The 27986-nt window shown below is 48.6% G+C and overlaps 1 protein-coding gene across 2 annotated transcripts in view; it reads right to left on the reverse strand.

The window, feature by feature from the left end:
* The window catches only part of MED15 (mediator complex subunit 15), a 79534-nt gene that overhangs the window by 42826 nt on the left and 8722 nt on the right, over positions 1-27986 (reverse strand). For both annotated transcript variants that reach the window (XM_063143988.1, XM_063143987.1), the window contains exons 2-8: positions 25684-25771; positions 13381-13432; positions 10725-10754; positions 7266-7481; positions 4266-4522; positions 3213-3539; positions 2026-2127 (exon numbers count right to left, since the gene is read on the reverse strand). In XM_063143988.1, the coding sequence (XP_063000058.1) occupies positions 2026-2127; positions 3213-3539; positions 4266-4522; positions 7266-7481; positions 10725-10754; positions 13381-13432; positions 25684-25771 (1072 nt within the window). The remainder of the gene's footprint in view (positions 1-2025; positions 2128-3212; positions 3540-4265; positions 4523-7265; positions 7482-10724; positions 10755-13380; positions 13433-25683; positions 25772-27986) is intronic.

Consider the following 27986-nt stretch of genomic DNA (forward strand, 5'->3'; position numbering starts at 1 on the left):
AAGCTGCTTCGATCAACGCTGAATGAACAAAAGTTACCCAGAAGGCAACAGAATCAGCCATTCAGCTCTCTGAGAAGCCCAACTTCCTTTTCTTGTCATTACAATTGGCAGCGGGAGGGGAAAGGGGACACTTGGGCAACATGGGAGAGCCAAAGAGGGCCCTGCTCAGTCAACGGCTCCTCACCTCTAAGCCCTGGCACCTGCTGCCTCCCTCCTCTGCTGCTGCGGATAGCCAAGCCACACCGCGGCCACGGTGCAGTTGTCCCACAACTGAGGTCTCCACGTATGCGTGAGGCCAGGCCTCAGAGAGGTCCCCAGCTGCCCCTACGCCCTCCCCCACGCCCCCTTCCGTACCTCCAGGAGAGACCTAGTCCCCAGACCTGCCCCTGGCTCCTTGTGGCTGCTGCTGCTCAGCATCCCTTGCTGTCCTCATGCGTGTTCTCAAGCTGGTCTTTCATCTCCACAATGGGGCACGGCCATCTGTTACAGCAGTGGAGAGATTTCCTGAGACAGTTGCTGACTGAGGCTGACTAGGAAGACGCATCCCGCATCAGAACAGATCCAGCTAGCCTGAAAACAGGTGGGGAGAGCTGCTGCTGCGTTGGAGGCCCCGCTGTACGACTGCCGAGCCCAGCCTGTGGAGAAGCCCTGCCCCCACCCTGCATTTGCATCACGCCCAGAGTGCGGAACCAAGAGAGCAAGCCCCTAGCTGGCCCTCCGAGTTTTGACAGAGAAAGCACTGGGGGCTTCGCCACGTGGATGGCTCTCACCTGAGCTCTGCCACCAACGCAGTTTCACGCCTCCCAGTCTGTACAGCCATCTCAGTTACCTACCATCATTTGCAAAGTGCTTCAGAAGCTCACAGAGGGGAAAACCCACAAATAAGCCAGGCCCTGGAGATGGGGGATTTCCCCTTGCTGCCCAGATTCCATGCCCCCTCTTCCACCGTGGAAGCAGCCATCAGCCTTACCGCATGCCAGAGAGTGAGCCTTGAGTCCATGAAAAACATGGCTGCCCGGATGCTCTCAATGGCACAGGTCATCTTCTATTAACCAGTCCTAATCCAAACATGAAGGCTTCTTAAAGCTCACAAGACAAAACAGAAAGGAGTCCATAAAGGTACTGGTTCCCCTCTATTCAGCACTGGTTAGGCCTCATCCTGAGTATTGTGTCCAGTTCTGGGCAACACACTTCAAGAAGGATGCAGACAAGCTGGAGCGTGTTCAGAGGAAGGCAACCAGGATGATCAGTGGTCTGGAAACAAAGCCCTGTGAGGAGAGCCTGAAAGAACTGGGCATGTTTAGCCTAGAGAAGGGAAGACTGAGTGGAGACAGAATAGCAGTCTTCAAATACTTGAAAGGTCACATAGAGGAGGGCCAGGGTCTCTTGTTGATCATCCCAGAATGCAGGACACAGAATAAGGGGTTCAAGTGACAGGAAGACAGATTCCGGTTGGACATCAGGAAAACTTCCTGACTGTTAGAGCAGTATGACAATGGAACCAATGACCTAGGGAGGTGGTGGGCTCTCCCACACTAGAGGAATTGAAGAGGCTGCTGGACAGCCATCAGTCAGGGATGCTTTAAGGTGGATTCCTGCATTGAGCAGGGGGTTGGAATTATTGGCCTTATAGGCCCCTTCCAATTCTACGATTCTATGAATGGAGCACCCAAAGCAAAGCTACTGTCAGGCAAGTGAAAGAGCTCCCCCAGGAATTGTTGAAACAGGAGAGAGAGAGAGAGAAAGAAAGAGTCTTCAGTATTACAGAAACAACAAGAAAATGCTCCGGACTAGCTGTGTAGCCTGGCCATGGCCAGTGGCTGAAAATGGTCTTGCACGGCAAGCAGGAGTCATTTGGCCAGACATGAAATCCTGCCTCCAACTCAAGAGAAAGGGACTGGCAGGGAAAGAAGGACACACAGCTGTCCTCAAACATTCACCGGGATCCTCCCGTCACACTCCCAGTGGTTGTGCAGGCAACTTGCTACAGGCTGAGGCTGGTTCTTTGGGCTCAGGGGAGCTTACCTGGCCTGAAGCTCCCATCTGAACAGCCTGGGCTTGTGCTTGGGCGGCGGCGGCGGCTTGCTGCTGCTGCTGCTGCTGCTGCTGCTGCTGAAAAACTCTTGCCTTAATTAACAAAACAAAGAAGAGACTTGTACATAACTCTGGGTTGATTCAATCACACACATCTTTATGAAACACTCAAGGGTCTCCCAGAAACCTTGAAAACCCACTGGGCACACCCCACCTGCCTTCTACATCTCTGTGAGACCTGAGCCCACATTCAGAGGCAGACTAGCAGCACCTCTCCAAGTTCTCAGGCAGAGAGGGCCTTTTTCTAGGCCTTCTCCCAAAGCGGCAAATCTTCAGTAGCTCATCTTAAACCTTCTTTTGTGGAGAATTGGGATTTTAAAGCAGCCAAAAGTTGCATGAGTGAAAATACTAAATTGATGGTGGAAGCCCACTAGTGGCTGAGGTATGGCGTGGAAGACAAGTTGAATGGCAAATCCCTGGCCACTCCAATGCGGGGGAGGAGCAGGAGGCGTGAGCAGATGGGCCACAATGGAACCTATCCTGTGCCAAACAGTCCCAGCTAATGTCCTTAAGCCCAGCTGGTCATGCTGACAAGTCAAGGGAGCTGCATTTATTCTACAATAGAGAAATACATTATGCAAGAGCTGAAAAACTCGGGAGTGGGGGCGGGGGGGGGCTTCATGTTTTCTGTATCTGCTTGGAATTGAAACATTTTAGAGTATCTCTGCACCCGTAAGGGCTAGGAACTTAAAACAAAATTCTGAAAGAGAAAACAAAGATTCTCATGGTGCTTAGAAGGATGTGCAAGCTGTGCAGAAGCATCATAAAAGGAGACCACACACGCATCACTGAGTTAATGCACAATGCAGAATTGCTGCAGGCACTGCACTTGGGAATGGTGGCTGTGCCACTCTGAAAAGCCCCACGGAAGCTGGTGGTCAGTGGTGGCAGCAGCAGCATGCACACAGCAGATGAACTGCCGGCCTCATGGCCAAAGGCTATAAGGAGCCACTGGTCCACCTAGCCCAGTACAGTTGACTCCTATAGGCAATTTGCCACAGTCTCAGCCCAAGAGAGCCTCCCCTGGCCCTGCACCCCGAGATCCCTTGAGCAGATGTGCCAGGCCTTCATGCATGCAACGTGGCTGCTGCTGCACGTGGCTGGTCGTGGGCACTTACCTGCACGACTTTCAACTGTTGGGCTGTGAGGGTGACCGGCATGACCTGACTAGGGATCTGCCCTGGGATTGTCTGTGCCTGAGACACCATTGGCTGTTGTGGGAGTGGAGGTGGCTGAGCCTGTGCCACTTGCTTCTGCTGCTGCATCTGCTGCTGCTGCTGCTGCTGCTGCAGAACCTGTTGTGTCGGAGGTGTCGGTTGCAGAATGGGCTGCTGCTGCTGCTGCTGCTGCTGCTGCTGCTGGGCCTGTATAGCCTGAGCTGCCTGCTGCTGTAGCTGCTGCTGCATTGAAGCAATTCGCTGCAGTTGCTGCTGCTGCTGCTGCATCTAAAACAGGAAAGGATTGAAGTAAAAGAGTTGCAAGCACAACAACCATTAGCAGCAGAGAGGCCTTGTGCTGCAGAGAGCAGGAAGGACATAGTGGTGGGCCAGGGATCCGCAAAGGCCTCAGGGTGGTCCACATGCCCAAAAGGCTGCCAGCAACACCAGAAACACCAAGAGAGCCAATCTGCCTACGCCTGTCTCTCTGCCTTTGCTATTCACAGCAAGTATCAGTTTCCACATCTGCATCCACCAAGATCACGTCCACAGAACTCCAGCAGTTCAGTTTTCACCTGCTCTATACGGAAGGACTTGGGCCATTTTCTCTCCAATATATTGGGGTAGGGAAGAGGGGTCCAAACTCCAGCCACATTCATCTGCACACACACCACATCCAGCGTCTCCCTCTTTAAAGGAAGAGGCAGGTGCATTTCCACCCCCTCCTCAGCTAAAGGCCTCTTTCCGACGTGAACCAGGGCTGCTAATGAATCAACTTGGCCAGTGCCCCACAACTTGCATTTCTCCCTGTGCAATGCCTGCCCTTGCCTATGTAAAAACATAAAGATGGTAACTGACTAAATGCGCTTAGCTGTACGGATCTTCTCCATCTCTCTTGAGAAGAGGAGCAGCAACTGTATGCCTAGGAGACCAGCCCCAGTCAAAGACAATGCCATTCAGAAGCAGCCCAGAATTTCCTTCAGAACTCAGACAACAGACAACTTCCTTCATTACCTGTTGCTGGCTTTGTTGATGCAGCTGCAATGTCAGCATGTGTTGCTGCTGCTGCTGCTGCTGCTGCACAGCTTGCATTTGCTGCTGCTGAGCTGCTGCAGCCTGCTGCTGCTGGGCCTGGAACTGCTGCTGCATCGCTGTTTGCTGGGCCTGGAACTGCTGCTGCTGCTGCTGCAGGACTGCCTGCTGCTGCTGCTGCTGCTGCTGCTGGAACTGCTGCTGCTGCTGCTGCGCCATCTGTTGAAGCTGAAGCTGGGCTGAGAGAAACAGTGGGACAGACACACGTGGATGGTTCAGATGAGCAGCCATCAAAGAAAATAGAGTTTCTAATATGGAAGCCAAGTAAAAATGGCTTCCTGGTCCTGATGTTTGCAATTTTTGAAGTTGAGCCATCTGCTTGTGAAAATTAAAATACATTAAAAAATTATTTAAAGTGTAAAGCTTTGTCTTTGTATTTGATGTTCATGGTTCCTTTCAGGTGTACTAGTTGACCCATTAGAACTGAAGGAAACTATGCCAGACGCACCACAATCCCTGGGTTAAGGCTATGGCTTCTCAGGGACAGAGCGCGCTTGTTTAGTTGCTACTGCTGCTGGCGTGATGAGGCACATTGGAGCGATGGAGCACGATGGCTTGCTCATGGCAACCTGATTTTTTTAAATTCTGGGTTACCATGTCATGCTAACCAGGTTTCTGGGTTCAGACAACGCGCTAATCCATGTGCCGAAAATTGGAGGTGGGGAGTGAAATCCACCCCTGCAACAAGGACTGTTGGCGCAACACAGTCCTTGATGCCTGCGCACATGCACAGTAGGGCTGTGCTCTCTGCTCCGGAGCATTCCATTTTCCATAGCAGAGATTGGCCGCTTCCAAACCCATTGATTAATATCAGAGCGGAGATGTGCCCAATCAGAGCTTCCAAAATCTCCATAATTATCCTTGTGTGTGTGTGTGTGTGTGTGTGTGTGTCTAAATTGAATATCTCCATATTTGGAAGACACTGAGCGGGGTGAGGGATAGCTTTGATATTGACTTCTGTGGCTAACCAATTAGGAATTGCCACAGCACTGTCCGTGAACATGTTCTGTTAATACTGGTTACCCGAATACTGAACAGTTCTTCGACAGGTAATTCAACGAGGCAGAGAGAGGACCCCACCTCAGAAATCGAGGCAGAGAAACACCTCTACGGAGCTCCAGATCGAATTTCAAGGTAGAGAAGACCCACTTTGCACACCCCTAATGCATAACATCGGGAAACAGAAGGGGGAAAAGGAACCCACATTTGTCTCTTTATGTATTCAAGCAAGGCAACAAAGGGATCTCCGTAAGCTTCCAGGCGGATTCAAAGGGGTCTCCGTTGGCTTCCATAGGGATCCCCCCAAGACCCCATCACCACGGCACTAATAGGAAACATACAGGGAAGTGGGTACCTGCAACTCTTTCCCTTCACCCCACCCCCTTTTAAATCACCCACTTTCCTGTGGGTTTCCCTGTCGTGCTGGGCTGGGACTGAGGGAGGGGGCACTTGCCCTCCGGGCCATAAAAAGTGGTTTGACTTTTGCAGAGGATGCTTTGAATCCCAATGCAACCCAATGGAGATGACCTCCAATGCCCCATGCGGAAAATTGGGGGTGGAGGTGAAATCCAAGCCCCCCTAGGACTGTGTTGCCCCTGGAGTCTTTGCTGGGGGCCTTGGATTTCACCCCACACCCCGATTTTCAGCATTTAAAAATGTTGGCAGCTCCACTTTGCACAAACATAACAACTGAAAATGCATGAGGGGGGAAATCTCATCCCCCACCCCAGCCATGAGTCCTGTTGCCCCAACAAACCACGGTGGGGGTTTGGGTTCCCCTCCCCATCCAATTTTCTGGAGGGGCCCTTTGAAAATCCAATGGAAGTCTATGGGCAACCATTTCCATAGGCTTCCATTGCATTTTCAAGGGCCACAAATAGAAAATTGGGAGTGGGGTGGCCAAATCCAAGCCCCCCTATGTTGGGGCAACACAGTCCTTGGGGGGTTAGATGCTGCTGGGCTGCTGGGCTGCAGCAGCTGTTGTGGCTCCGTTAAGTGTATGAACAAAAGAGGCATGAATCTATTCTAGGTGGAACTAGACAACAGCAAAGTCACTGCTGATCAGCCACAGTTGGTGTTCTGGTCCAGAAGGCCTACCAGGCTCATCCACACAGCGCATTGATCCCTCCCTCCCTGCCACAGCTCAGGGCCAATAACCCATCATCCCCCACCAACTGGGGCGGGGCCACAGCTCAGGGATGGAGCCCCTGCTGCACACACCAAACAACGCCCCATGTTCCACCCCCAGTAGCATCTGCAGCTAAGGAAAAGACGGCCGGAAAGTCCCCTCTCTGCCTCTGCTGAAGGGATGGAAATGCCTGACCTGGAAGAGAAAGGCAGCTTCCTCTCTTACCAATTGTAAGAGTTGGTTAAAAAGTGACCGAACATCTTCCCCAATTTTTATGCAGCATGAGCTGAACAAGTGACACTTGTAAAGGCTGACCATTCCATCATGCCAGGGATCAGAAATACAGTGCCCCCCAGACCCCCCCCAGCACCTACCTACCCTCCCGACTGCACACCTTCCCCAGCCCTTGCCCAAGTTCCCACGCCCCCCATTCTGATGCCTTCTGCATCAGATCCCTCCCTCAGTCACCTCAGCAGTAATCAAGCATGAAATCAGCAGATGAGGAGAAGACATTCTGGGTGGGTGTGAGGAACATGCATGGGAGAGAACAGAGAATCCAGAGAAGGGGAGGCAGAAAAGCAAGAATCCAGAAGAGGTGGGCACCATAATAAAATGTGCCCACAGCCCCTTCCCCCCCAAAATTCCACAAGTACCCACAGGCCCGAAAAGGTTGCCTAGCCCTGCGTTACACTCTCAGGCACAGCTTGAGCCAAAGGTGCAGGTGTCCCTTCGAAGTCCTTGGACTTTGCCCATTTTTACTTCTGAGTTTTCCTCACAAAGAAAAAGATACTTACTTGGCTGGTTGGCTGCAGAGATGCCTGGAATGCCATGAGTGGCCATCCCAGCAGTTCCTGGAGGTTGCTGCCCTGGAAGGCTCATCTGCTGCCCCATGGGGGCCCCAAGCCCACTCATTCCACCCAGGGGGGGTCCCTGAGGACGAGGAGTCATCCCCATGCCAGCTGCTCCTGCTGGTGACCCACCGGTAAGATTCTGCAGTGCGTGCATCGGATCTGTGGAGAAAAGCAAGATCCCCAAAGAGGGAACATAGGAGCATGCATGTTGCTATGCCTGCTCAATTCAGGAGTGGGCCTGAGCACGCAAACAGCCACACAGCTGCTTCAGCCCAGCAGCACTTAGCGCCTTTAGGCAAGCCTGGCCAGTGAGCCCACACAAGTCACTGGCCACCATGGGCTTTTATACCAGGCGCATACCCACATGATTGCTACATAAACATCCTGCCCCACCCACAAGCACAAAGACTTTGAAGCTCTGGGAAGGAAACTCAAGAACTTTGGGGCCCAGATAGTTTTCTCATCCATCCTCCCAGTTCTTGGAACAGGAATAGAAAGGGAAAGAAAAATACTCTGGGCAAACGACTGGCTATGAAGGTGGTGCCAACATGAGAGATTTGGATTTTGGGACCACGGGCTATGCTACTTGGAAGATGGACTGCTGGCAAGGGACGGGTTGCACCTCATAAGGGCTAGAAAGAATGTGTTTGGCCACAGCATGAAGAACTTCATCAGGAGAGCTTTAAACTGAATCCTGCAAGGGCGGGAGACATAAACTTCAAGGCTCATGCACCATAACACAGAGAACAGTTCCAATAGCTCCCAAAAATAGTGTTCACAAGAATGTAGGAATGAAGCCAGACTATAAAGCACATGGTCTTCAATGTCTATATACTAATGGCCAGAGTATAGGAAACAAACAGAATGAATTTGAACTCTTAATACATGAAGGCAAATATGACTTAATAGGTATACCTGAAACTTGGTGAGATGACTCCCATAACTGGAATATAGCAATTTATTTATTTATTGCATTTATATACCGCCCCACAGCCGAAGCTCTGGGCGGTTTACAAAAATTAATAACAGTAAACATTAAGCATAAAAACACAGCATCCTTGAAGGATATAACTTGTTCAAAAAGAACAGAAGAAACAGAAAGGGAGCCAGAGTTGCACTATATGTTAAAAATACTTATTCCTGCACAGAAATATAGGAGGATGAGCCTGGGAGCCCTGTCGAGAGCATCTGTATTAAAATGAATGGGTCAAGGAATAAAAGGAGCATGATAGTCGGAGTCTACTACTGACCACCTGATCTAGTAGAAGATGACGATTAAACTTTTGAAAAGCAAATTGCCAGTGTTTCAAGGAAGTACGATGTAGTAGTGATGAGGGACTTCAATTACCCCTGATATCCGTTGGGAGACAAATTCTGCCAAATGTGACCCTTCCAAGTAATTCCTGACATGTGTGGCTGATAACTTTCTCCTACAGAAAGTAGAGGAAGGAACTAGAGGATCGGCTATCCTAGAATTGATCCTGACCAACAGGGATGACTTAGTGGATAAAGTGGCAGTTACGGGAACTCTGGGGGAAAGTGACCATGTCATACTTGAATTCATCATTTTAAAGGAAGCAAACATTGAGTGTAGCCAGGAAGGCTAAAGCTAAGAATGAGTTGAGACTAGCGAAGGATGCTAAAAGCAATAAAAAGGCTTTCTTCCGATACGTGAATAGTAAAAGACAAATGAAAGAAATGGTGGTTCGACTACTTAACGAGGATGGCAAATTGATAACAAACGTCAAAGAAAAGGCTGAAGTGCCCAATTCCTACTTAGGCTCAGTCTTCTCCCAAAAGCGGGTCCATGACACACACACCCAGCAGAAGTGAAGTACAAGCTGAAGTGGAAGGATAGCAGTTTGAGACTGTTAAACAAATGGTCAAGAAACACCTAATTTCTTTGAACAAGTTCAAATCTCCAGGTCCCGATGAACTGCATCCTAGAGTAATGAAGGAGGTTCCATGCTAGAGGCCTTCAAGAAGCAGCTGGACAGCCATCAGAGATGCTTTAAGGTGGAATTCTGCATTGAGCTGGGGGTTGGACTCAATGGCCTTATAGGCCCCTTCCAACTCTACTATTCTATGATTCTATGATCTTAATTTTGGGATATGCGTTCCCTAAGGACTCATTAGGAGATGATTTGGGATTTTATGAGGACCTAGCTATTTGTGAGGATACTGAATTGGTGATTCATCTCTTAGTAGCAGCCTGTTTGGCAACCAGTCTTACTTGGAAGTAGGAGAAGGTTAACTGACTTTCAATAAATGATGGATGTCTTAGGGATGGAGATAAACTAACTAAGGAAGCAACCCCATGTTCCCTAGGCAGCGTCTAGGGCACATAAGGTTTTTTCGGTTTCCTGGACACAAAGTCAGAGAAACAGCTCCAACCTCATAGCTCCTTCCCCTCACTGCTGGTGCAGAGAACCAAACCAGCTTCCTCTTTGCACTTGCAAAATGGAGCACAGAGATGGGAGAAAGGGGGTGTTCTTGGGAGCAGGGAGGAGGCCTTCCCCTATCGCCACCCCAGCCTCATGCCTTACCCATCTGGACAAAATTAGCCATCTAGGTAGAATGCAGGGGGGGAGGAGGAGGAGGTGTGAGGCCCCTGCATCTGGGCGTAAGGTACTTGTAAGTCCCCAAGTTCAGGAGACTGCGAGCACCCAGGGTGCAACCTGCAGATTACGCCCTACTAGAAGCGTTATGGAAGGGAGATTAACGGAGGGTCAATTTATAGAAAAGTTGAGACTTTTATTATTTATTGGAATAAAAAAATCATTAAAACCCTTTATTTTTCTGAGGGTAATTTAATGTCAGCTTTGGTATAAAAATTGACGTTTAAATTTTTAAGGCTTCTTTTAATTTGTGATTATCTTTGACGTTAAAAATTTACCTTTGTGAGCAGCATTTGGTGTTACTTCATAATGAGTATTATGATATCACTATGCATTATACAAATGACAATTAAAATAATAATTTTAAAGAAAAAATCCCCCAAAAACCCCAGTAAACACAGAAAAGGATGGATGCTGCAATACAGTATAGTGAAGTCAACTTGTGCATTTGTTTACTTTTTTAAAAAAACTGACATACTAATCAACATAACATAAAATCAACAAACATAACATTGTGAGTACCCAATGAGATCAGCTACTCATTGTTACTGTATATGAGCTTTGGAACTTTCTGTTCATAATGTATTCTTTAAACCCAATAAAGATTTCCAAAAGTGTAAAAAACCCAGTTCTCTTCCATGACTTCAAAATTCCCAGGAATTGTACATCTCCAACCGCCACCATCCCTTATTGTTGCCCAGAGTAAGAGAAGCCCTTAGAAATGTGGTGGTGGTGGAGGAGGAGGAGGAGGAGGAGAGGATCATGATCAAAGGTTTATACTTACCACTGACAGAGGCCAGAGACTTCTTGTTATCTAGGAATTACAAATTTTCAGACATTAGGCATGCACATTTTGGTGAGCCTAGTCTGGACAACAGAGCAGCTGGTTTGGGAAATACCAATGAAGAGTTCACACCCTGAACAGCTGGGCAGATACATCAGAGGGTTTCCCTTTGGTCAAGTTTTGTTTCAAATGTACAGCTTCAGTTTAAGATTGGGGAACTTGCAACTTATGGATAAGGCATGTGGAATCCAAGGACATTCTTCTCCTTCCACCTGCTCCTTAGAACACATTCCTAAGTGTAGGGGGCCCTGGAGGATTATTTTTCGAGTCTAATGTGTATGCTTAGATTCACACGTTGTTCCTGCTAGAAATGTTACAACAAATATATAAGGTAGGAGTAGCCTGCAGCCAGTGTTTCAGAAACCATGAGACTTGCATTCATGGTTTTATGACTATGTTATATGCCACCCAGGGTACTTAAAGCAAGATAATAATTATTCTTACTATTAAATAATTAGGTTGCCCAACTGTAAGGCAATATAAAAGTATCAGTCAAGAAGACGACACTCAATTCCTCAAATTGTGCCATTCACACAAATCAAGCACATTCTTAGACAGTCACATTTTATTCCTCTTAATGGATGACGTTTGCATCCCAGTCTCCTTCACTGAATGAGCTTCACACGCCGTACGTGGTTCTCCCCTCCCCCACTTTATCCCCACAACAGCCCTGTGAGGCAAATTAGGCTAAGATCAGGGCCTGAGGGAGTATTGGGTCTGAGCAAGGGTTGGAGCAGGGATGTGCTCTGGATTCAACCAAATCATCAGACTGCTTTGAAAAGATGTAGGAGATGCCCCAAGTGGACCTAGTCCCAATGCGAACTCTCACGCAGCTTCAGTAGCGAGTCAGATGTAGAGAGACCCAGGATGCCTAAACTGGGTAGAGCAAACAGGCAAGGAGAGGGGGTGCACTAGCCCGCCCGCCCACCCCCTCCGTTGTCACGTTTGTCACCCTCTGCTCATGGAGGGCAGTTTTCTGAAGAAGAAAGCTCCCTATAGCGGTGGAGGCTCTGTGTGTGATCCAGAATGCTGGAAAATCAGCATTCTTACTCCCATGGATAGAGGAGGCTCTTGTGGCATTCTCACAATTGATTATATTGTATATGTCTGGAATTAGTATGTCTAGTAAGTAGGGAATGTTAGAACTGGGTGGGTGTGGTTTATGATGTAATAGGTAGGGGGAGGAAGAGGAGTATATAAGGAGGGTGTTTTTAGGTTTTGGAGGTCTGGTGGTTTTTTATTTGTAAAGTAAGACGAGTTTAGATTTTAGGGACTTAGGATTGGTGTAAAGAGAGAGAGGTGGTTGGTGTGTGGAGAGTTTAGATCAGGCAGGATTGAAAGTATTATATTTTTATTTAAAGTTTTTAAATAACAATAAACTTTTCATTATTCTGTTAGCTACCAAATACCACATGTCAGCTTGGCATTATTTACCTGCCTTACAGTTATCAAACACCCACCCCATATTATACCCACAGTATATTTAGAGCAGATCCTGTATAAAACCTGTTTCCCTCATAGCTAGGGGAAAGGTTTTAATTAACCCTCCCTCAGTTTTTCAAGTGGTAGTGTTTGGCCTGAGAAGGGTTTATGCGTCGGGCCTAGTGTAAGGGGGTCTGTTACCTTGCAGCTCTCCTCTTCACAAAGCCACCCTCCACAAGTGGACAATGAACATGACAATGATGCACTTCCTCTCCCTGTGTATTTACTACACCTAGTTTAAGAATGCCAGGACAGGGCTGAGGTGTCTGAACAAACATACCTTTGTCCCCAAGGTCTCCATATAAGGAAAACGCTAGGGTGGCGAGAGAGTGGAGGGAGATATGGGAGAAAGGGGGGGGAGGGGCAGCTTTATGATTGACAGATCTAGGTTCTGATCACAGTGGGTGATTTTTGCCAGGTTGTACAATCCTAGTGTTATGAGACAGGAATTTAAAACAATATACTGCAGGATTGTTTCAGTCTTCAGTAGTCTTTGTAAGATTATTTAATGAATTTATACACTGTTTATCTAAAAAATACCTCAAAGCGGTTTATAAAATCAGACATTAAAGTACATTAAAATTCTCCTTTACAGAAGCTGGAGCATTCAAAGTACTTTGTGACTGTGGTGCCAACTGAGCAGAGAACAAAAAAGCCTTCAACTAGTTCACATTCTGTGTGACAACCCCCCTCCCCCGCCAGCCTTTGCACCTATTCTTCTATTCCCTGGTCATAGTCCAGAACTGTGATCACGGCATCCACTACTGGGCTCTTTGGTTAAACAGAGATGTCACACACAACTTCAGACTCTTGAGAAGGGAGAGAGGGCCAGATGGACTGGAGGGCAAGCAACGGCGTGTGCTGGGCTCGTACTCCCAGGCCCACTTCTAAACTCCCAACCACAAGCTGCAAATGTGTTTCAATGTCTCTGTCTGCCCCCTCTTAAAGCTAAACTTGATTTAAACACTGGGATGCTGAGGTCTTTGCAGGAGTTGGCAGGCAGAAAAGGTGCTCCATGAGGTGGTGGAACGTCACCTTGACTAGACACATTCCTAAGTGGTTCACAAGCACACTTCTGCGTCGCTATGCTATGGCCACATAAATAGTTACTTACGAATATCACGAAAGTGGATGATGAGCCTTGCCACAAGAGAAAGGTACTCCTCCTAAAAGTAGAAAAATTGAAATGCATTTCAAAAGGTAAAGAGGGAAGTGATGGTTTCCCCCTTGCCCTCCTGGTCATACCACATGAGAACAGAAAGCTGAATTGCTGGCAAAGCATATTTGCAGAACTGAAAGGGCTCTGCAGGTCATGGTTTACATGGAAATGGTGATTAACTGCACTGGGCAGAAAGCCGAAGAAGCAAAATGGGTGAGAAACATACTGGGTAGCAAAATCCCTTATACATTTACAATCCATTCCTGAGCAAAGACTCTGCTTAGATTTTAACTCACAGAACTGGTGAAAGAACCAACCCATATCTAGAAGTGGTTCAGTCTTCCCTGCTCACCAGACACAGAGGTTCACAGTCAGTCTATAGCCCCAGTGTGCGTATGCCTTGAATCTGGAGGGAATGAACACTAGGGGTGCCTGCAGGAGGATGGGAACAACAGCACCATCCTGCGAGGAGGGAGAGCTGCCTGTTGCTGCCTGCCTGCCTGCCTGCCTGCTGGCTTGCTGCTGCTGTTCAGTCACCATCAGCACCCTCTTCCTGTTGGACTTCTGCTCGCAGACTGCCACACCCTGCAAGACAAACCCCCCAGGTACTCAGCCAGTTGTGGCTGATATCCTCCACCTCTACCCCTGCCTGGAGGGGGATACATAAGCTGGCTGGCTGAGGTGTCCTGGGAGAGCCGGTGCCTGCAGGAGGAAGGGAACCCCAGCACCATCCAGGGAGGAGGGAGAGCTGCTTGTTGCTACCTACCTGCTGGTCTGCTTTTGTTGCTGCTGCTTTTTTCCTTTCTTTTTTCTGGGAGTCTTAAGCTATGTGCCTGGGAGCCAAGTGGGGGGGATCTGGGGGGACCCAATTAGTGTAGTGTTGGGTAGAGGGAGTTATGGTGTTGTGAGGACTTGCCAGGTAAGAGGAACGTGGCCCAGACAGTTAATGGCTGTGCCGTGTTCCGGTCCTCCCTGCACCAGCAGGTTTGTTGGTTGCCCTATCAGCCAGCCCTCGAGCCTCTGGATTCTGCTTTTAAATGCCAGATCAGTGCATAAGACCTCCCTCATTCATGACTTAATTGTGGATGAGGCAGCTGATCTGGTGTGTATAACCAAGACCTGGGTGGGTAAGCAGCACCCCACTGCTCAACTGACTTCCTAGGTGAGCTGACAGAGGTGGTCTCTGCTGCACTGCTGAGATCCCCCAGACTGTTGAGGGCACCTTATCCAGCGCAGCTCAGGATTTCATGGTCTCCATGACAACCATGGGACTGTCCCGACATGCCATTGGCCCAACACATGTAGCAGGGCATACTCTTGACCTGATTTTCACAACTGGCCATGGAGATGGTGATCTGAAAGTGGGGGACCTCACATCAGTCCCTTTGTCGTGGTCAGATCACTACTTGCTGAGATTTAGACTTACAGCAGCTTTTACCCTCTGCAATGGTGGGGGGTCCGCCCCTAGAAACTAATGGATCCAAATGGTTTCCAAAGGGCTCTGGGAAGTTTTCCAGCTGATAAGGCTGGCGCTCCTGTAAAACCCTGGTTGATCTGTGGAATGCAGAAATGACCTGGGCGGTTGACACGATTGCTCCTGAGCGCCCTGCCCTCTCTTGAGTAGAGCTCATACAGCTCCATGGTATACCCCAGAGCTGAGAGCTATGAAACAAAATAGGAGACGGCTTGAGGGCAGATGGAGAAGAACTCCTGGTGGATGCAACCAAACACTGGTAAGTGCCTATAGTAAGGTATATTAGGGGCAGTGAGGGCAGCAAAAAAACAATACCTTGCTGCCACTATCAAATCATCTATCTGCTGCCCAGTGGAGCTTTTCAGAGTTGTCTGGGGGCTATTACAAGCCAGCCCCAAGGACATGGTAGAACCCTCTGAGGCCCACTGTAATGAATTTGCTAGGCACTCCCAGAATAACATCTTTGGCATTCGCCAAGACTTTGACTCCAGTGTTATAGTAAGTGAATCTAGTGAGGTATCCAGAGCACAGCCTTGTCCAGTTTTCTTGGATGAGTTTCAGTTGGTACAGCTCAAGGATGTTGACAAGGTGCTTGGATGGGTTCTTGCCCCTTTTGGCTAATTAAAGCTAGCAAGGATGGAACAGCCAGCTTGGCCAAGGAAGTGATTTGCGAGAGGCAGTGGTCCTGAGCCGTCGGAAAGAGGCGGCAATGAGACCACTCCTGAAGAAAACTTCCTTGGACCCGGAAAATCTTAATAACTACAGGCCGGTGGCAAATGTTCCATTCCTGGGCAAGGTCCTTGAGTGGGTGGTTGCAGGCCAGCTCCAGACACTCTTGGATGAGACCGATTATCTGGATCCATTTCAGTCAGGTTTCAGGCCTAGTTTTGGCATGGAAACAGCCTTGGTCGCCCTGTATGATGACCTATGTCAAGAGAAAGACAGGGGGAGTGTAACTCTGTTGATTCTCCTTGATCTCTCAGCAGCTTTCAATACCATCGACCATGGTATCCTTTTGGAGCATCTGGCTGAGTTGGGAGTGGGAGGTACTTACTGCATTACAGTGGTTCCGCTCCTACCTGGCTGGTTGGCTCCAGAAGGTGGTACTGAGGGAACATTGCTTGGCTCCATGGATTCTCCAGTATGGGGTTCCGCAGGGGTCAGTTTTGTCCCCCATGCTGTTTAACATTTACATGAAACCGTTGGGTGTGGTCATCCGGAGTTTTGGAGTGCGTTGTCATCAGTACTGATGACACACAGCTCTACTTCTCCTTTTCATCTTCAACAGGTAAGACTGTGGATGTGCTGAACCAGTGCCTGGCTACGATAATGGACTGGATGTGGGCTAATAAACTGAAACTCAATCCAGACAAGACTGATATGCTGTTAGTGGCTGGTTCTTCTGACAGGATAGTGGGTGTTCAACCTGTTCTGGATGGGGCTGCACTCCCCCTGAAGGAGCAGGTTCATAGCTTGGCGGTTCTCCTAGAATCATCTCTGTCACTTGAGGCCCAGGTGGCCTCAGTGGCACAGAGTGCCTTCTACCAGCTTCAGTTGGTGGCCCAGCTGCACCCCTATCTTGACAGGGATGACATAGCTTCAGTTCTCTATGCTCTGGTAACCTCCAAATTTGATTACTGCTGTAAGGAAGGGGTTAAGCGTACTCAGAATTACTGTTTTTAGCAATTCATGTTTGTTCATTGTCTGTTATAGAATTGCAGAAGTACCGCTTTTCTCTCCACCTGGCCGTAGGCGGGAAGCCATCTCCTGGCTCCGTTGAGGCGAGAGAAGTGACCTTGGGGGCAATTTGCAACTGTGAAAGAGAAACTGGCCCTTCCGGAGGGAGGGGGAGGAGTAGAATAACGAGGGGCCTTAAAAAGTCTACCAAATCTGAGGCCAGGGCCTGAGCTGAAGGACACCTGGCTGCGGGGAAGTATATTCTGTAACAAATGTTTAAGTTTGCTGGTGTGGGGTTCGGGGTTTATGTATCCATTTTAGTAGCTAATGTGATGTAAATGCTTGCCTCTTACCCTTCCTATTTCAATAAAGGATTGGGCTTAACCCTTTCAAATTGAGAGCTGTGTGCTTTATTCCAAGATCTGTGCAAAATCCAGTGGGCAGCCGGTTTGGCTGAGTGTGGTTTCCTTTACATGGTGGTAGCGGTGGGATTCGACACAGATCTGGAAGAATAAATGCTGGCAAGTTAAGGAGAGCAGGAGAAAAAAGGAACTGAGCCCTAAACCAGCAAAAGGTAGTCCAGCCAGGATGTTTCAGGGGATATCCCTGGGAGACGCTCAGAGTCAGGGAGCGGAAGCTCCAGGAGTAGAGGTCCTAGGAGAAAACCCTCGGGAAGAAGCAGGGGAAGAGGCCTGTGCAGCCACCTTAGGGTGGAGATTGCAGGAGACACCCGGCTTCGAGGGAAGAGCTCGGAGACGTTCCACAGTACGGTGGTGGGAGCCACAGGAGGAGGTGGACCAAACGTGGTACGAGTGCGAACTGGGCATGGCTATGCCAGCGGAATTGCTGGCAGAGGAAGTCAAGGAGAAGCCCAGTTCACGGCGAGCCACGGCATCACGGGAGCTCGGAGAACCGGAGGGGCTAAAGATGTGGGTCCCGCAGCGGCAGGAGGCCCGGCCACCCCTGCTCCCTCGCTCTCCAGGAGGGACGAGCGGAAACGGCGTGGAAATCGAGGAGCAGAGGATGCGGAGAATGTACGTGGACTGCATGGAGATGATGGCCAGGCAGCTACAGCTGATGGAGAGAGGAGGAAACCCCGGTCCACGGATCGATAGAAGGGCATTCCCCGTGTTCCAGGAGGGAGACGATGTGGGAGCGTTTCTGGCCCTGTTCGAGGAAACGTGTGACGAGATGGGGGTGCCGGTGGCCCAGAGAATGAGTCTGCTGAGGCCGCAGATTATGGGAACTTTGCGGGAAATGGTGGCTACCATCCCGCGGGAGCTGCGTAATAGCTACCTGTATTTCAAAAACTTGGCCAAAGAACAGTTTGCCTTAACAGCAGAGCACTGCCGACAAAAGTTTCGCCGTCTGACCAAGAGTCCGAAGGAAACTTTTTCCGCCTTTGCCACCAGGGTGGTGACCGCTATGGATGCCTGGATGGAAGCGGAGGGGGTGCGAGATTTGAGAGGAGCAAAGAATCTGGTGGCTAAAGAACAACTGTATCGGCAGTTCCCGGAGAAGTTCGATGCCTGGGTCGGAGAGAAGAATCCCAGGACCGTGATGGAGGCAGCTAAGATGGCAGACCGACTTCAGGCGTTTGAGCGGAAGGGAGCTGGCGGGGCGTCGAGGTTGCCGGAGGGGCGGGCTGGAGCGAGTCCAGCGGAGAAGAAGCCCGTGTGGCCGGCCAAGGAGCGGCGAGAGAAAGGCGGAGTAGCAGCAGCAGGCGGAATCTCCAGCGGCGGATGTTTCTACTGCAAGGAGCCGGGGCACATGAAGAGGGAATGCCCCAAATTGGCCGCTAAGTCACCAGCCGTGGGGGCAAAACCGTCACCCGGGGTACGAGCGGCTGGGGCACCGGAGGCGCCATCCTCACCCGTGTCCAACTGGAGTGATGACAGCGGAGGCGAGGCGACCAATTTGGAGTGGGAGCACATGCAGGCAGCGTCAGCAGGAGTAGCCCAGGCCGCCACGGTGTCTGGAAGCCCCGAGCCGGCGAACGCGGTTTCCATGCGGCTGGTGACTCCGGCGCAGCTTCGGTGGAGTCGGCGCAAATTCTGTGAGTGCGTGGTGGTCAATGGGAAGACAATTCGGGCTCAGGGGGATACCGGTGCGGATTTAAGTTCGGCCCACGTAGGACTATTGAAGCCTGGACAGAGTTTGGAGGGCCGAACTATAAAGGTGACCCCTTACGGGGCGCCGCCCTTCGAAGCGCCACTGGCCCGAGTGAAATTGGAATATCAAGGGTGGAAAGAGGAGCTAGTTATCCTTACGCATAAGGAAGGGCCTGCTTTCCTCTTGGGCAATGACTTGTGTTTTAAAGTAACTCAGCTAGCAGTCACGACCCGGGGGAAGGCGGCCCGTGAGCGGAAGGATCCCCCTGGGAAGGAGGAAGCCTTGATGGTTTCGGAAGACCCGACACGGGGAGAAGGGGGAAAAGGGGAGGAGGTTAACCCCGAATTCCTTAAGGAGGTGCAACAGGATCCCTCGTTGCAAGAGTGTCGGGAGGCTGCGGGAGGTCCTGCGGGAGAGAGAGGAAAAATGGGAAAAGCTACGTTCGTGTGGGAACGAGGCAGGCTGTACCGCAGGTTCTCACCAAAAGGAAGAGGGGGAGTGGAACGAAAACCGCTAGTAGTACCCAAAGGAGAACGGGGAAAAGTATTGGAAACAGCACATGAGCGATTGGGGGGGGGGGCATTTGGGAATCCGCCGCACACTGGAGCGGGTGAGTCGGATTTTTACTGGCCGGGGGTGGCACAAGATGTAAAGGACTTTTGCAATTCTTGCGAAGTCTGCCAGTGGGTGGGCTACCCTCGAGATCACCCGAAGGCCCCCCTGCACCCGTCCTTAATTACAGAAGTACCCTTTGAAAAGGTGGGGGGTGGATATTCTGGGCCCTTTTAAACCTGCTACACGGGGAGGAAAAAAGTACATCTTAAACATGGTAGATTATGCCACGCGATATGCAGAGGCGGTACCATTGGCAGTTATTTCGGCTCCCTAGGTAGCCAAAGCCTTGATGTCTATATTCACCCGGGTGGGGGTCCCTAAAACCTTGGTGCATAACCAAGGAGGAAATTTCATGTCAGCCCTGTTGGAGGAGCTGTGGCGATTGGCCGGGGTGCAACAGTGTGTGGCAGCGGCGTATCATCATGAAGGGAATGGGCTGGTGGAACGGTTTAATCAAACTCTGGGGAAAATGTTAAAGGCATACGCGGTGAAGCACACAGCCGACTGGGATCAGGCCCTGCCCTACCTTCTCTTTGCCGCCTGGGACACCAAAAGCGATAGCCTTGGGTTCTCAGCAAACGAATTGGTGTTTGGGAGGGAGTTGAGAGGACCCTTGAAGCTGTTGTGGGAGCGATGGGAGGAGGGTGCCTCTCCCGCTCCGGTGTCAGTGGTGGAGTATATGCAAAACTTACAGAATTTGCTAAAAGAGGTAGGAGAGGCCGCCCAGGAGAATCTAGAGCAGGCTCAGCAAAGTCAGAAACGTTGGTATGATCAGCAGGCCAGGCGGCGAGTGTTTCAAGTAGGTGACAAGGTGTTAGTTTTGAAGTCCGTAAAGCTCAAGAAATTGGCGGTGCGTTGGGAAGGGCCCTTAGTGGTGGAGAAAAAGTTGAACGAAGTGAACTATTAGTTGCGGGATATAGATAAGCAACGGCGGGCAAAACTTTTTCATGTAAATATGATGAAGCCATTTCGGGAACGCGGAGCGCACATTGGACAAGTAGGCAGTGAGGAAGGAGGAGGAGATGGGGCCGGGTTGGATGTTTTGGCGAGTTATCGGCGCAGGGAGGGGGTGGAAGAAATCCAGGTTCCCGGGGAGCTGAGCGCCCTGCAAGGGAGGCAGTTGCGGCAGCGGCTCGGAGAGTTTAGGGAATTGTTCTCGGGGTTGCCCGGGAGAACGTCTTTGACTAGGCACTCCATAAATACCGGGAAGCATCCCCCGATACATATCCCACCTCACCAGTTAAACGGGAAACAGCCAGAGGTGGTGAATAAAGAAGTGGAGGAAATGTTAGCTATGGGGGTGATTGAAAAAAGTCAGAGCCCCTGGTCCTCCCCCCTCGTGCTCGTGGCCAAGAAGGATGGTTCGGTCCGTTTCTGCGTTGATTTTAGGAAGTTGAACAGCGTGACCACCGTAGAGGCTTATCCCATGCCCCGTACTGATGATTTGATTGAGACACTAGGAAAAGCGCAGTTCATATCGACGTTAGACTTGACTAAGGGATACTGGCAAGTGCCGCTGGATGAGGACGCGAACCTCTTGCTCTGCAGAGGCCACCAGTGAGGGAGGAAGCAACAGCCAGGCACCTCTCCACCGCGCCTGGGTCCAGCTCCAGCTGAGAGCCCCTTCCCTCCTCCTACCAACTGTCTCTGCAGAGGCCACCAGTGAGGGAGGAAGCAGCAGCCAGGCACCTCTCTACCGTGCCTGGGTCCAGCTCCAGCTGAGAGCCCCCTCCCTCCTGCTACCCACTGTCTCTGCAGAGGCCACCAGTGAGGGAGGAAGCAGCAGCCGGGCACCTCTCCACCGTGCCTGGGTCCAGCTCCGGCTGAGAGCCCCTTCCCTCCTCCTACCAACTGTCTCTGCAGAGGCCACCAGTGAGGGAGGAAGCAGCAGCCAGGCACCTCTCCACCGTGCCTGTGTCCAGCTCCAGCTCAGAGCCCCCTCCCTCCTGCTACCAACTGTCTCTGCAGAGGCTACCAGTGAGGGAGGAAGCAGCAGCCGGGCACATCTCCACCGTGCCTGGGTCCAGCTCCAGCTGAGAGCCCCCTCCCTCCTGCTGTCAACTGTAACTGCTGAACTTTCCAACTAAGACTGTAGTGCCTGAATTTGCTTTCCTTTCCCCCCTCCTCCTCCTCCCTCCCAATCCCCTTTCCTTTTGTGTCATGTCTTTTAGATTGTAAGCCTGTGGGCAGGGACTGTCAAGAAATACTTTTGTAAGCCGCCTTGAGAGCCTTATTTGGCTGAATGGCGGCATAAAAATCCTTAAATAAATAAATAAATAAATAAATACTCCGCGGGGGCACTACCAATTTAGAGTTCTTCCTTTTGGGCTCTCGTCGGCCCCGGCTTGCTTCCAGAGGTTAATGGATCGGGTCCTAGACGGCTTAGGAGCATTCGCGTGCGTTTATTTGGATGACGTGGCCGTGTTTAGCAACACGTGGGAACAACATCTAGAGCATCTGGGGCAAGTGCTGGGCCGTCTGCGAGAAGCGGGGTTGACGGTGAAGGCTTCCAAATGTCAGTTTGGGCGAGGAGAGGTGACTTTCTTAGGGCATAAAGTGGGGAGGGGGGCGCTGAAGCCGATGGCTGCTAAAGTGGAGGCCATCAGGCAGTGGCTGATTCCCCAAACCAAGAAGCAAGTGCAGTCCTTTCTGGGGCTAGCTGGGTATTATCGGAGATTTGTGCTAAATTTTAGTCAGCTGGCCGCCCCCTTGACAGAGTTGTGTAGAAAGAGACAGCCGGTACGGGTTCACTGGACTAGAGCTTGCCAGCAGGCGTTCAAGAAGCTGAAGGAGCGGCTGCAGTCTTGAAAGCCCCCGATTTTGATCAGCCATTTGTGGTGCAAACGGACGCCTTGGAGGCAGGCTTGGGCGCGGTGTTACTGCAGAAAGGAGCCGGGGGGCTACAGCAACCGGTGGCATTCGTCAGCAAAAAGTTGCTGCCGAGAGAAAGGGCGTTAGCAACCACTGAAAAAGAATGCTTGGCTATCGTTTGGGCCCTGGGCAAGCTAAGACAGTATCTGTGGGGAAGAGCCTTTACAATCCAAACTGACCATTCTCCTTTGTGCTGGTTAGCCAGGGTGAAGAACACCAACCAAAAACTATTGCGCTGGAGCTTGGCTTTACAAGACTTTGAGTTTACAATCTCCCACATTAAGGGCAGAGAGAATGTGGTGGCTGATGGACTATCCCGGAGCTTCAACCGAGGGGAGGGGGGAAGTTAAGTGGTAAAAAAGGGTTTTTAGCATGAGATGGCTTTTTTTAGAAAAGCCATCTTAAGGGGGAAGGTGTAAGGGGTTAAGCGTACTCAGAATTACTGTTTTTAGCAATTCATTCTTGCTCATTGTCTGTTATAGAATTGCAGAAGTACCGCTTATCTCTCCACCTGGCCGTAGGCGGGAAGCCATCTCCTGGCTCCGTTGAGGCGAGAGAAGTGACCTTGGGGGCAATTTGCAACTGTGAAAGAGAAACTGGCCCTTCCGGAGGGAGGGGGAGGAGTAGAATAACGAGGGGCCTTAAAAAGTCTACCAAATCTGAGGCCAGTGCCTGAGCTGAAGGACACCTGGCTGCGGGGAAGTATATTCTGTAACAAATGTTTAAGTTTGCTGGTGTGGGGTTCGGGGTTTATGTATCCATTTTAGTAGCTAATCTGATGTAAATGCTTGCCTCTTACCCTTCCTATTTCAATAAAGGATTGGGCTTAACCCTTTCAAATTGAGAGCTGTGTGCTTTATTCCAAGATCTGTGCAAAATCCAGTGGGCAGCCGGTTTGGCTGAGTGTGGTTTCCTTTACAACTGCAATGCGCTCTACATGGGGCTGCCTTTGAAGATGATTCAGAAGCTGCAGCTTGCGCAAAATGCAGCAGCCAGATTGATAATCGGAACCAGAAGGTTCGAGCATATAAGACCTGCCCTGGCCCACTTGCATTGGCTGCCTGTACGTTTCTGAGCCCAATTCAAGGTGCTGGTTTTAACCGATAAAGCCTTACATGGCTTGGGATCACAATACCTGATAGAACATCTCTCCCGACATGAACTTACCCATACATTACGCTCAACATCTAAGGTCCTCCTCTGTGTGCCTACCCCGAGGGAAGCTCAGAGAATGGCAACAAGGGAGAGGGCCTTTTCAGTGGTGGCCCCTCAGTTATGGAATGATCTCCTCAACAAGGCTTGCCTGGCACCAACATTGTTATCTTTTCAGTACCAGGTCAAGAATTTTCTCTTCTCTCAGGCATTTAACAGCATATGTTGAGTTTTCAACTGACCCCAGAATAGTTGTTTTAAATGGATATTTACTGTTTTTGTTTGTATTTTATGCTTTTTAATTTTGTATATTTGTTTTTAATGTTCACTGTTTTTAACTTTTGTAAACTGCCCAGACAGCTTCAGCTATGGGGTGGTATATAAATGTAATAAATAATAATAATAATAATAATAATAATAATAATAATAATAATAATAATAGGGGTGTGCTCTCTGCCCTGGAATTATCTGGAAACCATAAACATACGCGGAGCATTCAATCTTCTAGAGCAGAGATTGGCCGCTTCCAAACCCATCGATTAATAATAATAATAATAATAATAATAATAATAATAATATATTTATTTCTTACCCGCCTCTCCGTCTAATGTATCCGAAATTATCCAACTATTTTTCAGGCATCAATACTCTGTGTGTGTGTTTCAGTTGAATATCTTCATATTTGGGTCTTCCAGATATGAATGGACTAGATGAGGGCTAATAAACTGAGTGGGTTGAGGGGTAGCTCTGATATTGACATCTATGGGTAACCAATTAGGAATTGCCACAGCACTGTCCATGACTGTGTTCTCCTCCAATCGCAATATTCGAGGGCTGCTAGTTATGGCCGGGGGAGGGAGTGTGTTTCCGCTCGGACTCATAGAACACAATCATCCACAGTGTGAAAGTGCTACTGGGCTGGCTGGCATCATGAGTGAGTAAACTTCTACACCTGAGTCAGCCAGGCTCTTTATTTCAGTTAAAATATTACTTCTGTTGGCTGGCTGGGCTTCCAGTGCAGGGGGGCAAGCTCTGTCCAATAAATATGGAGGGCGCCAGGTTCAAGAAGTCTGGAGTAGAAACTTCCACCAGCAGCAGTGGAGCTCTGCATCAGCAAAGTAAAGGATAAAAGCTCCCTTCGTAAATATGCAGGGGTGGATTAACGTGTGTGTGTGTTTGTGTCTGTTTAAGGGGGATAATGGTTAGAGGGGGGAAATTAAAAATCCCTAAAAAATCAAGGCATGAATGGATCTGCTACAAACTTGGCATGTCTAAAGCTCTACTTAAGAGCTATCACCATACCAAGTTTCATCTCTTTACCTTTAAAAGTAACAGTAGTTTTTTAAAATAATAATTTTAAAATCACAAACTTTAAAAAAAATCCTGAAAAATCAAGGCTTGAAGGGATCTGTTACAAACTTGGCATGTCAAAAGAACTACTTAAGAGCTATCACCGTGCCAAGTTTCATCTCTTTATCTTTAAAAATGAGGGAGCTGTAAGCAGTTGATTAATTTCCATTGACTAGAGCAGTTCTCCAAAAACGGACGGTTCTAAAAGAGTAATCTGACGGGATGGAGTAAGGGGAGCTGTTCTGAAATCAGGGCAGACAATCGCCTCAACAGAGCCCTGGCTCGAATATCGAGGCGGAGAAGACCCACTTTGCACACCCCAATGAACACTCATGTTTGGTGCTGAGTAATGACAACATCAGGGCGGGAGGGGGTTCTCAAAGTGTTTTATACTACCTATGGAATGGAGGTTGAGAGTGTCTCCAAAATTGAATTCAGCCCTGCCATAGAGAAAGAGTTGCATACATAGCTTGGTGGAGAACATGTTTTGCTCAACCCCTGACATCTCCAGGTAGGGCTGGGTGAGACCCATGTCTGAAACCCTGGGGAACCACTGCTAGTCAGCGGGCTTGTTCAGACAACATGCTAAGCCACAGACGGCACTAACCCTTTTGCTGCAAGTAGCTAGTGAGTGTGTTTAAACCCACATTATGTAGCTATCATGGTTAGGAATGGTTCACATGACATGCTAAGCCATAATCTTTCGCTCAAAACACTTAAAACACCATGGTTTAGTGCATTGTCTGAATAGGACCAGTGTAGACCAGGGATAGGCAACCTGATCCCTCCAGCTGCTTTAGGTTACAAGTCCCATTAGCCCCAGCCAGCATGACCAATGGTCTGGGATTATGGGAATTGAAGTTCCAAACATTGCCTATCTCTGATGTAAACAACTTGGTCTAGGGCAGCTTCCTCTGCTCAGACTGGTTCTTCATCTCTACATCACAAGGTGGATCCTAGCCCATCCTGCTTTAATTATTGCTCCAGAGAGGAAGGAAGCATCTTACCCGTGATTTGGCCTTCATAAAAACATGAGTCTCCATGTCTTTGCTGGTCTTACTGTGAGCAACTCCAGCCATCCTCATGGCATCTTCACTGCAAGAAGCAAAACAAAGAACGCTCAGGTCAGACGACTGAATTCCAGCCAGCAGAGGCAATCTTAGGTCTTACTCAACAGTAGAGCCTGTTTCCTCCTCTAATTCCTCCATGTTCCTGATGGTTTAAAATTTTGTATACCTTTTTAATGTTTACTGTTTTTAACTTTTGTAAACCGCCCAGAGAGCTTCAGCTATGGGGCGGTATATAAATATAATAAATAAATAAATAATGCATACCAAGGCACACCTGGCCCACTTGTTAGGCAGAGGAAACTTCAAAAGGAATCACACATGCACATCAACACAGCTGCCTTGCAAAGTGGTTCAGAGGTATTTTTTTAAAAAAAAAACCCACTACATCACTAGTTTGTCACAGCCTGAAAGAAGAGATGAACTGACACTCTTCTGCCCTGCTAATGGCAGGATTTGTTCTTTTTAATTCTTGTTCTTCTGGGCACAGATGGGGATGCCCAGAAAAAACAGAAACATTTGTAAAAAAAAAAATTTTTTTTGCTATTTCCAAAAAATTCAGAAAAATGGAAAAGCTTTGGATTATGAAATAATTAACCCTGGAGGGAAATGCTTTTTAATCCTCTCTATAAGATGCCTACTATAGTTATTTCTTCCATCCCTTTTTAAAATTATTGATCTAATGTGGGTTTTTTTAGTGTTAAACATTTAGTTATGCTCCATCATGCTCAGTTTCCCAACATTTCAGCACAGTCCCCATATCATAACATGTAAAGGAAATGTGAAATTCATGACAGTTTTCTGCTGTTGTTTTTTCTACAAGTTCTGGTTAGAATCTATAACTGTCAATTACTGTAGTTCTAACCTAAAATCCACTTTTGAAAAATTAAATAAAACTACTGTAGGTATTCCACCATTATCAGCAGATGCAACGGACACACCATCTGGGTTAGCCCACCCATGTTTCTTTTTTTAAATTAACTTTTGAGGCTTGGGAACTCTCTTTAATAAGTTCTCAGTTAGACCTCATCACTAGAGAATGCTGCCTCAGCTATAAAAACTTTACACTGCTGCCACTAGAATAAACCCACCGTACCTAAAACAAAGTCAATAGCCTACTTCCTATGACATAAGCATGGAATTGAGACAACCTTTCAAAATGAAAAAAGTAAGATGTTCACTAAGGGAAAGTATTTACAAAAGTAAATAAAACGTCACTCTTCAAATATTAGATTGCTTAAACTTTCTTAAACTAAATATGGTTACTTACCATTCCTAAGTCAAATCTTTCCCAGCTAAATAAAATTGCAATAACTCCCTTCAGGTCAAATTTCCCTAAGCTACACTTCACAAACTTCCCTAAATGTCCTTACAAACAGGAACAGATGCTGTATACCAGTCTTCCTCTGTTTCCACTTCTTTCTGCTTCTAGGAAGATTCAGATGTTTCAGAAAATATTTGCTGAAGCTCCCTCTGGTCAGACATAAAAAAGGAACCTAAAACATGTTATGCATAACTTGGTTTTCTCTTAAAATTATGTTTTGTATATTAAATTTAAAAGTACAGTTTATTCAGCCAATAATTACAAATTTACTGAGTTGACTTTTAAAAGTTTTAAAATGTAATGATAACTTTATGAGCAAACAATGTTTTACATAACATCACTGGGGCCCTCCAGATGTTTCGGGCTGCAACAACCAGCATTCCCGACCATTGACCATGTTGCCTGAGGCTGGTGGGAGCTGAAGTCCAAAGTATCTGCAGAGCAGCAGTTCATGAGAGCTCTCCTAAAGCAACGAAGTTTGCTGTTTAGATCTGTGAAAAAGTGCTAAAAAAAGTAAGTATTTCTTATTTTTCAGGTTTTCCCAAAATGTCCAGGTTTTTCTCTGGGGGGTGGGGAAGGGGTATTCCAGAAATTCTACATCTCTAGCACAGGCTTCCCTTTTGCTGTGGTTTGCAGGCTCCTTTACCCAATCCGCAATCCTGATGGAGGTCTTCCATTTCTTGACACAGCCAAATCCCCACTTTTTAGCAAGCTAAAATCAAGGTGATCTCTCGTAATGTGCCAGCCACAGCAAGCATACAGAAGCCACAAACTCACCATCCTAACCTTTATTTGAGCCCAACAATGCACTGTACACAGACCAGTGCAGCACAGTACCCCTGTCCAAATGTCTCATCGGACAGGACAGAGATCAGGAGAGACCAATGGGACTATTACAGGAGCCCTGGGAGGGGAGAGA

Source organism: Elgaria multicarinata, chromosome 18 (genome assembly GCF_023053635.1).
Source record: "Elgaria multicarinata webbii isolate HBS135686 ecotype San Diego chromosome 18, rElgMul1.1.pri, whole genome shotgun sequence".
In the NCBI taxonomy this organism is placed as follows: Eukaryota; Metazoa; Chordata; class Lepidosauria; order Squamata; family Anguidae; genus Elgaria; species Elgaria multicarinata.